Here is a 10,529-nt window from a genome sequence, read left to right as displayed (position 1 = left end):
GCTTGACCACGTCACCTTTTCTAAGGGGAACTGGGGGGGGCAGGGACAACAATTATTTATTGTCCGCTAAAGTTTGTCTACAGCAGATAATTGGTCTTTTAACATTAAGACGGACTTCAGAGCCATCTTTTGACAAAGGCGAACAGTGTTTGGAAGTTAATACTGCATTCCAGTGAACCAAGCCATTGGTGTCCTGTGCAATTGTGGATGTAGAATTCTGCTGTCTACAGGATTCAAGTGTAACCATTTGTTAACTGTACTGAAGGTGTGTCCTTTATGAAGAAAGTGTTCCAAATTAAAAAAAGCTGCTGAAGTGTGTATGCTTCTCTCGTCTTTCTACTCTGCCTTCTGCCACAGGCCTCCACTGCAGTAACTGTGCCATGGCCCCAGGGTAGGTGATGCTTCCCAGACTAAGCCCAGGGAGTTTTCTGAAGGAAGCAGCAATGCTTTTCCACACTACTGAGCTAGCTGTGAGTATTACACTGTAATAACTTAAGGTTTAAAATAGCCTACTGCACAATCTCCTTCCAGGAGAAAAGCAAAAAACACAGCATGTAAGGAATCTTATCAAAAGTATTTTAATTCATAGTTATCTTTACAAAATAATAAAGAAAAGGCATATTGTCCATCTTACAAATGTTAAATTATACAAGGGGAATTACCAGAGAAAATTAAAGCTCATCCAACTTTTCATTGTAGGTTCATCTTCATGGACGTGTCAGAAGTTCACGTGGCTTCTGATGTCATTGATCTGTTTTACCATTTCCCTTATGTGTTCTCCCCTTCAGGAAAAAGAAATTCAAGTCAAAAAGCTGTAAGTCATTTTTGTTCAAGACCAGTCAGGAAGAAAAATAATTTATGTGGTAGAAGCAGAGCATGGGAACACTTTTTGCAAGCGATTTTGTTAATTACAGGTCTTGTACAGACTGCCACAAGATACTCAGACAAAAAGCAGGCTTAAAAGCAGATTTAGTTTAGTAGTAGCATAAGATGGACCAGTGCCACTGTCATAAGCTGGCACGCTTTATGCTTTAGACTATCTCTCCAACCTCCAGCTGGTGCAGCAGTCAGCCCCCTGCCCCCATGCATCGAGGTTAAACTATACCCTACAAACTTGACTAGGACAGCTTACGTAAGTGCCAGGGCTTGAATTCTACAGGAGAATCCAAGCTTTAACTTACTCTTCTTTCAGAACGGTTTGGATGCACTTGCTCTGGTAGGCACTGAGGGTGATGCTGGGTTTTCGTGGGCTAGTACCTTTCTCCATCTTTTTCTGCTGGTATTCCTTCTTCATTTTAACCTGGAAGTCACACACAAAAAGAAGACCTGCAGTCAGCCTTGGTTCCGCCTGCCAGAGTGAAAGTAAGTTGTAGCTACGGAGGTGTCACATTGCAATAAATTCTGATTCTGTTTGGGTTAAAAGCAGCTTGCTTTTGCATACTTCCACAAAGTGGAAGCGGGTAGGAGGATGGTTGGACCAGATGGTCTTGGAGGTCTTTTCCAACCTTAATGATTCCCTGACTCTACAAAGAGAAAATTAGTGCTAGGACTGAGGAATGGTGTGGAGACTTTCTTAGGGTTGACACAGGGTTCCAGAGGTTGGTTCTATCTGTATCAGTAATAAGGTTCAGAAGTTATTTTAGCATGATGTTGCTAATTTAATGAAGGCATGAAGCTGCTCTGTGCAGAAGGACTGTATTCTAATTCAGCATGATCATTGTGAATGAAGTGTTATTGATAACCTGCCAGCCAGATATTTTATCTCACCTGTCTGATTGCATTGCTCAAGTGCTGCAGCTGGTCATGTATTGTCTGCAATTCCTTCTTCATATCTTTTTCACTGTCTGATAGCACAGGAAGCTGAGAGTGGAAACTACGAAGTACTTTCTTCATCCTTCATATATAAAGCAAGAAATGTTGCGGAATTAACTCATCTGTTAGACTAGTTACACTCAGATACCAACAGTCTTCCAACTACCTGTGAAGCATCATTTGTCATCCTTCCTAAGTCTTAGAGGCTCAAGACTCTACTCTCCTCTTTCAGCTAGCCTTACACAGCATTTCTCAACAACAAGCGGACTCAGTACTGAAAGTCACCATTTAGCTAAGAGAATTTCAGCAGCCCAGACTTCCAACAAACCAGTGAGGCACTTTCCTGCCTACTCTGTTCTTCTGCCATGCTGACAAACTTACATACGTAACAGCAAGTAATCTGTGATGAAACGGAGTAGTTAGCACTCACCTATTCATAATATCTTCTTGCTTCTCTTTAGCTTCCTCATACTTGTCAGCCAACCGTTCAGCCATTTCCCGCAAACTTTTCCTTTATGCAATGGAGAAATGGTTGTTTATTTCTTATTTACATGTAAATTAGTCTGTATGTAAAAACAGACAGAGCCTGAAAAAACTGGAGTGGGGAATGCCTAATTAAAGCCATACTGCCTTCCCTTCTCAGATAATTATTTCATACAGGGCCCCTTTTGCATGAAGTTGCATCATTCTGGATTTTGTCTTGACAGATGTAGACAGATTATACTCACTTTTCTTCTCGACAGTAATTCAGATCTTCTAGTTGCTTCTTTTTCTGCCCCAACAGCAGCTTCACTCTTAAAAATAAATGTATACATAAAATCAAGCCACCCACAACAATAATCCACCTGAATCTGTATTTAGGCCACATAAAGAAAACACAGAATTAATCAGTACTCCTTGAAGAAGGGAGACCTAAAGCCACTGAGACAGGGGCAGTGTTGAGAACGAACTCTTCCATTTTGGCCCAACTTTAAATAACTTTAAATAAATCAACAACTATAATTGAAAAAAGCAGAGATTTGTTTAATGCAATTTTTCCTTTTAGCAGCTTTGTCAGGATTATTGCTGAGGTCAAAGATTTCCTCTGCCATGCCCAAGCACAGGCAGACTGAATTCCTTCATCCATACCAAAAAAGCAGTAGTTATCTCTTTTTACTTTTTTTTTTTTTAAACACGTTTTACTCGGTTACACTGGTTAGTCCAGCAAAGGATGTTTAGTGCTAGGTACTTCGTGGCATTGTTCCACCAGGACACTGTACAGCACTTTTTATGAGGGTTTTTTTCTTACCTTTGCTGAATTTCCTCTTTTGCCAAATCTTGTTTCAGTATATATTCTTCTCTGAACACTTGTGTGGCTCTGCTAAGAAGCTGAAGGCATTCTTCAGGGGGAGGAGCAGCATCTTTATCAGCAGATCTGAATAAACAGGAGAGGTTTTTTTGCAATCCTACTCTTCCCTGTTCCTTGGAATTTAGAGCACTTACAGTAAGGGCTCTGGGGGCTCAGATATGGAAATGAGGGGCACAAGTAAATCCCTCTGCTATAAAGCAGTTTTCCCAAGGAGGAAATCACGAGCTATCTAAAGATGCTTAAAACCCAATGGGACAGCCCTGAACAACCTAATGTAGCACTGCGGTTAGCCCAGCATTGAGCAAAGTGATTCCCTTTCCAGCCTAAAGGGCTACATTATGTGATGCCACGTCTGTACAGAGGCACAGGTCTGCTGCAGAAGCTGCATCCCTGTCACTGCTGTTCAGTCAGGAGCTGATGATGAACACGTGGTGCTCCTAAAGAGTCCTCCCTCTTCACCTTCCCTAGGAAATGGTTTTTACTTACTTCAGGAGCAAGGGATTGGCAGTACTACGCTGCAGGATGCTTCGGATGTGCTTCTCAAACGAGTGCTGTGAGTCAGCCAGGATCCGGAGAGGGGAAGCAGCAAGATCTTTGTCTTCCCTGGTACACAGCAGAGGAGGGGATGCAGGATGGACTGTACTTCTGCCGGAGAACATCAAATACAGAACACTCGTAAGGCTTACACTGCACCAGAGTTTAAGCAGTAGTTAAATCAAAGTAAGGAACTCATCCACTGCGGGATTAACATATTACAGCAGCAAGTCAGAAGTGGTCCAAGAGGAAATATTTCAATTATGTGATAAATCCAGCTTTAGACAGGGTTGGTGGAGCTCAAATCCCCCCATCTTTGGTCATAGCTGAAAAGGTCAAGAATCACAAATATCTTCTTATTTAAAAGTAAGAAAGTAACAAGGCAAGCAAGGATTCAAATAGCAACATGACCCAATCTCTGAAGAGTTTCAGATTTGCAGAATCCTCATATAAAAGTGAACAAAAAGTCAACAATGCTGTCAAAATGTAATATTTGTCTGAACCCTCATTAAGTGATACAGATTAGTTATATCCCCTCTAACCACCTTATCAGTACTAAGCAACTACCCTGAGAACACTTAAGTGCTCTGCCAGAGATCGTTCAGCAGGTAAGCTTCACTGTGCTTCATCGTGCAGAAGTCCAGGGTGAAAGGGTCAAAAGAACAGACTGGGGGAAAAAAATCTGACTTTTTTATAGGACAGTCATGGACTTCAGTCCAATTAAGACCCACGTACAAGAGCGGCCTTGTAATACACTCGTAGGTATTTGTGATGCAGATCATCGTAGGCCCCAGGATGTCAGAGACTATCCAAAATCCTCTGATAGGAGCAGGTTGCCTGAAGGGAAGAAAACACAAGCATTACTCATTCAAAAAAAAAAACATTCTTTGTTCCTGAAAGTTGTTGTGCAAGTTCTTTTGGAGAATTTCTATTTATAGCAATCAACTTAAGCCAGACACGTCACAAAGCTAAGAACGACTCTTCCGAAGGAGTCCTGCAAAATAATTCTCGCACCATGCAGTCTGACTGAGTCAGATGTTACCAGGCAAAAACTCATCCATCCTGAGAGAGGGAGCACCGTACAACTTAACTGTGAATCAGAAGCTAAAATCTGCTGTGACCCAGGAAACTTCACCCCCTTCTAGTGCAAGGCACAGACTTCCTCAGGAAAAGACTGCTTCTGCCAGTACACAGCTGCTCTGCGTACCACCTCATCTGCTCTAAACGTCACTTCCTCAGGTGGAAATTCACACCACTGGATATTTGCCACCTGTACTAACTTAGGGAACCCTTTAGATTAGATGACTGATGTCTACTAATAGAGTAGTTTTTTGTATTTTCAATATGTTTAATACATAGCATTCCACAGAAGTGATCAGGCCATATAAAAGTGAGATGACACAGCCAACAAAACTATCACATAGCCCAGCCAATGATGCCTCTTAACCCTGATTAGGGTACCTTATGAGCTAAAAAAAACCAAGCTGTTCTATCAAGGCACAGCTTTGTCTTTTAACATGGGTAAAAGGAACACATCGTTGCTCAAGGCTCTTAGATTCATCAGGCCCCAGAGTTTTACTGGGATAGGTAAATGGAAGTGAAAGTTTCTGCTGGTTTGACAGGTAATTTTCAGACACAAAAATTTAGCTCACGTACCTAACTGTGCATTAAGAATCCTGATGCATGAAATGCTTGTTTATATTTATTTAAATTCCGTTAAGCTGATTTCATTATTTTTAATGATAAGAATGCAGCAGAAGATGGCTAATCATAAATATTTTTCCAGAATAACTCACTGATTTGGAAGCAACAGAAAAGGTTTTTTTACCTGCATGGCAATGGTTTTGTACAAAGAATGTGTTCAACAAAGCACTTCTGTTCTGCGCCCAGCTCCTGTAAACTGTCTTTATCTTCTTCATCTGCAAAGAGATTTGTCAGAATGCACACATCCACTGTGCAGGGTAAGGTATTCTCAGTATTGCTCACACGTTCCCCAGCCTGTTACTACCAAAACATAGCTGTTCAGACAGTAATCCCTTTCCCGCTTTCCTCTATGCACAACAGAGTCTTGCCACTCACCTGAACCAAGGAATTTGTGCAGTTTGTTGATCCACGTCAACCCCACGCTATGGACACCAGCTTCATGTGTGCAGTGGTATCTAGAGGGACATTTTGGATCTGAAATTTAAACAGCAAATGTAGTAAATGGCAATGAACGAAGAAAATCTCATTCTGCAGCTGTGCACTGTTGAACATGTGTACTGACCTATAGTCCGGTCAGCATTAACATCCCGTTGCAAGTACTGCCTAGCACCTGCCCACAAAATGAGCTAGGTGCATCAGCCGCATTATTAGAATTCTGCATATAAATCAATTACACTTGCAACGCCTGTTACTAACTCCTCGTGCATTGTTTAGAACTACTTGTATTACACGACATCTGTCTCTATCCAGCAGACTATCAAGGGAAGATCAGTCAATGGCAGCCGACCAGCTTTCAGACGAGCTTCTTGTTCAGAAAGATCCCAACCCTTTGTCATACCCAACCTCCTGCCCCACATGATAGGCTGGTAAACAGACACCAACTCTTCCTTCAGGATCCATCCTCACCGGTAGATCACTTGCTTACACGCATAGATCAGCACAGGTGCAACAACTTCAGCTCTCTAATCCACAGCTGAAATAATTCAGTATTTTGTAAACATCAATAATCCGCCCGTGAGTAAACAACAAAGCATGTCCCAGCCTTGCTCTTTCTTTTAGTGATCTGCAATATTTGCCATACTCTACCAGGTCCTATTTACGAAACACAAATCTACCAAATGGCTTTTTGCACATCTGTGGAGAAGCACACGCCCCCTTGCAGATACACTTTACATCGGGAAGGACGATGAAACACCAGTTACCTTTCTGCCATTCATTTGAATACAGCAAGTAGTTAATAAAAATGATACCAAAAAACCCAAATGGTGGTAATAGGTACCGAATGCTCACACCTACTTCAGAAGCAAGGTTCAGCAGTTCCTAAATTCTTTTATGGCAGCTTCCCTTTTACCCTGCAGATTTTCCACAGCTTTATTGAAGACATCATGCAAATGCTTATTCTAATGCTGCTGTTTGAGACCAACAGTAATTTTAAAATAACTTGATCCTAAATTCATGAAATAAAGCAAGTAAAAGACAACAACCTGAACCCCCACCCTACCTTGATGCAGTTTGATTGGGCAAGAGAAATCGGACTCCAAAGGCTCTTCCTCATCTCCTGAAGCCAGTTTCAGTGCAAGTTCCAGCTCAACACATTCAAACACGTACAGGGAAGGAATAAGATCAGATCTTGGGTCCCATGACTTTTCTGACTGTAAAGAGCATTGAATTCTTCTATGAGTCAGCACTTAAATAGAAACACCAACACAAATAGCAGTAGGAAAGGGTTACGTAATATAGGCATGTGTATTAATCGTTACAGAAATTAGTTTAAGTCCCCTTATGTTTTTCCACTTAAAAAGCTTCTCTCTGACACGTGGTTTCTTCAGAAGATCCTCTTTAAAACAGCTCATAGCAAGTTTGATTGAAAACTGCTATACCTGCAGGATACACACAAGCAACATTTAAAACAAAAGCTAAAGAGGATCACGGGGACTGGCTGGAGTAGGAGGAGGACTCACTACTTGGTTATAGAAGAACACAGCTTTGGCACTTGGCATTCACTGCTAGGCATTCACTGCTGCCTTGAACTGTGACTGAGGAAGCAAAATGAACGAGACAAGGTACCTGCTCATCATCCTCTTCTGCATCCAGTACCACGCAGTGATAAAGCATTCCCGATTCAGTGGCAATCACCAGGATGTTTGGAACACAAGGCAGGCAAAGGACAGCACAGGCATCATAGCCGTAATTATCTTCTGCAGCAGGGTGCATGGGCAAAGGGCCGAGCAGCTTGCCAAGATTTCCAGTGCTGGAATAAAGAAGATGTGCTCACAACACTAGGTGTAGAAGGAGAGTTCCCCATGGCTGCCTGCAGGAGTCTGCTGAAGAACAACTATAGAACAAGGATGATTAAAAAAAAAAGAACACACACAATGGTTTGGAGTTCTAACACACTGTTCTCAGAGTTACGTATACTAGCACTGGCACAAAGAAATGAAACAGATTGGAATACACGAAAAATCAGCCCAGCATCCATTAACAGAGTCCCAGCCAGGTGAAGAGACGGCTCTCCAGCCAAATGTACAAACATACAGGCACCCCATGAAACACAAGGATGAATCCAAGCCTACCTCTGTATCAGGCTGATATACGTGAGGAATGTCTCTCCATTTTCATATAAGATGTACAGCGGGTAAGCCAGCACTTCGTCGCGCCCTCGCTGTCCAAGTACGTTCTTTGGGACTGGCACCAGCGGGCCAAAGTCAAACGCCACCGCAGTCTCTCCCAGTGACGCTGTGTAGGCTCTCCTAGGGACAGGTCAGAACAAAACCTAGAGTCAGCAACGACTGTGAGAACACGAGTGTTTAGCTAGGTCCATCCGTAGGTCGAATTACTTCTGAGCACCTGTCCATCAGTCCTTTGATATATGCTGCTTTCAGCAGCAAAAGCAGGCAGGTAACATCCCTCTTAAAAGGCCTCATTTCTGAAATGCACCCACCAGCCAGCACAGTTTCACTGAGTAAGAGGCCCTCAAGTTTCTCCCTCTCGATTAGGCCAAGGAAAAAATAAAAAGATGATCTGTTTTCTGCATTCCCCACTCAACAAGCCTTAAAGATAATGCCTATTTTTCAAATGACTATTCTGACAAACACTAACTGTACAGTTTGTTCCCTCTTTTAGAAAGATCAGGAAAAAAAAATAGTGCAGCTACTGTGCTAGGAAGAAGTTCTAGCACAGAAGAAGTCTGTGACCAGTAAGTCATGAGAAAATTCGTAACACAATTTAAGGTGGATTTATCACTCGTTAAAAACATGACTGAGAACACAGAGCTTATTCTGTCAAATGCATTTCAAAATGCAAGAAGCCACACAAACCCTTTGTTGATTGTAAGAGTCTCCTCCTCTGAATCTGAAAGAGTAATCACTTTGATGGGCGTCTGAGGTATCTTCAGGCTGTAAATCCTAGAGGAAAGAAACAGCAGTAATGTTCATGCAGGAACACCAACTGGTATCGGCCAGAAATTCCTCCCATCCTATCTTGTATTGCTGATTCTTGTAAGAAGGACAAAGCACAAATACCTAGCGAAAAATCAGGCACGCCCCAAACGAGAACACAAGCAGGTTTTACCTTATCGTGTTATCTGAAGTCAAGAGCACAATGTGGGGCTCCAACGTCTCGCAGGGATACCACGCGGCGTGCTTCAAAGTCAGAGACATCGAGCTTGTGAAGAACCTTTCGGCGATGGGAATGGTGCTGAAACACAGAGCAGAAACAGGCCCAGTGACAAGAGTTACCTCTTTGGGCGGGGGCAAGAGGGGCTGAGAGGAGAACCAAAAGGCTCCGTCAGTGTTAGCGGTGGGTGTTAAAGCTGGGCCCTCCCAGCGTTGTGCTGCCAGCCGGCACCGACCCACCTGCAGTTCACCGTTGCCTTCCCACCCTCGAACTCGGAGTTCTTGCCCCAGCGCTTGGGCAGCTCCAGGGCCGTGAGCCCCTTGGTGCCGACGAGCGCCACGTGGTGCTGCGTGGGGCTCAGCAGCGTCTGGTACACCTCGAACAGCGGCGGGTTTATGCACAGCAGCGTCTGACGAGAGAAGTGGGGGTCAGTTAGTGCCAGGGGGGCGGGTGGTCAGTGCTGGGGGGTCTGTTAGTGCTGGGGGGGGGCTGTCAGTGCCACAAGAGGTAGTCTGTGCTGGGGGGGCTTGTCTGTCAGGCAGGGCTGGGAGGGTCAGTTACTCAGTCAGCGCTGGGGGGTGCCCACCTCACGGACAACCTCCTCATCTCACCGACCACCCCTGCCCCACGGAGCTGCCCCCACACTCAACTCAAAGCCCCCCCTCACCCTGCCTCAAGTCCCCCCCAACTCACGGACCTGCTCCGTGCCTCAAAAACCCACCCCTTCAGCTTCACGGCCCCTCTTCCCACCTCATGGACCCCTCAAGCCCCCTCCCTGCCTCAAGCTCCGCCCCCCCCCCCCCCCCCGAACCCCTCTCCCCTGGCAACGGCAAGTCCCCCCTCCCTGCCCCACGGACACCCCCCACCCGCCTCAAGGACCCCCTCCGTGCCTCACGGACCGCTCCCCACACACACTTCAAGCCTCCCCCTGCCCCACAGACCCCTCAAACCCCCTCCCCGCCTCAAAATCCCCCCCACACCTCACGGACCCCCCCCCTCCCCGGCCTTACGGACCGCTCGAGCCCCCTCCCCACCCCAAGCCACCCCCCCACACCTCACGGCCCCCCCCCCAAGGACCCCCCCGCGCCTCAGCGACTCCCCCCCCACCTCAGGGACCCCCACAGGCACCTCACGGACCCCCCCCCCCCACGCACCCCAAGCCCCCCCCGCGCCACCCCCACCTGGTAATGGCCCAGCGCCGGCTCGGGGCCGCCGAGGCGGCGGAGGCCGATGGCGTGCAGGGCGCCGCTCTCGCCATCCCACAGCAGCAGGTCCCCGTCCAGGCCCAGCAGCAGGTTGCGGCTCAGCGCCGCCCTCGGACCGGCCCCGGGCCGTGAGGGGCCGGCGGCGGCCGCGCGCTCGCGGAGGCGGCCGAGCACGGCGTGCTGCGGCAGGGCCGCGCGCCACTGCTCCGCCGGGCCCCACTCGGCCGCCATCGCCCCGCGCCGCGCGCGCGCAGCCTCCCTCCCCTTCCCCCCGCAGCCAATCGGCGCCGCCGCCGCGCCTCGCGACGTCA

General features: G+C 46.3%; 1 protein-coding gene across 1 annotated transcript; it reads right to left on the bottom strand.

The window, feature by feature from the left end:
* Nucleotides 1-555: 555 nt before the first annotated feature.
* Nucleotides 556-10,472, bottom strand: NUP88 (nucleoporin 88). Its single transcript, XM_066979489.1, has 17 exons — nt 10,195-10,472; nt 9,253-9,422; nt 8,969-9,094; nt 8,716-8,802; nt 7,972-8,148; nt 7,466-7,649; nt 6,900-7,050; nt 5,774-5,872; nt 5,523-5,613; nt 4,430-4,531; nt 3,647-3,805; nt 3,101-3,226; nt 2,541-2,606; nt 2,243-2,323; nt 1,768-1,894; nt 1,182-1,300; nt 556-782 (listed from the first exon to the last, which is right to left on the bottom strand). The coding sequence occupies exons 1-17, from the start codon at nt 10,447-10,449 to the stop codon at nt 719-721; spliced, it is 2,184 nt and encodes a 727-aa protein (XP_066835590.1). The 5' UTR covers nt 10,450-10,472; the 3' UTR covers nt 556-718.
* Nucleotides 10,473-10,529: the final 57 nt, after the last annotated feature.

This window comes from Anser cygnoides, chromosome 18 (genome assembly GCF_040182565.1).
Source record: "Anser cygnoides isolate HZ-2024a breed goose chromosome 18, Taihu_goose_T2T_genome, whole genome shotgun sequence".
NCBI lineage: Eukaryota > Metazoa > Chordata > Aves > Anseriformes > Anatidae > Anser > Anser cygnoides.
The sequence above is the reverse complement of the archived record's forward strand: the minus strand, read 5'-3'. Positions and strand labels throughout refer to the sequence as shown.

Coding starts and splice junctions, on each gene's coding strand:
- NUP88 (XM_066979489.1), bottom strand. CDS start 10,449: ATGGCGGCCGAGTGGGGCCCGGCGGAGCAGTGGCGCGCGGCCCTGCCG. Junction 8,803..8,968: donor ACTTCAGATAACACGATAAG/GTAAAACCTGCT, acceptor TCTTTCCTCTAG/GATTTACAGCCTGAAGATAC. Junction 7,650..7,971: donor TATATCAGCCTGATACAGAG/GTAGGCTTGGAT, acceptor TCTTTATTCCAG/CACTGGAAATCTTGGCAAGC.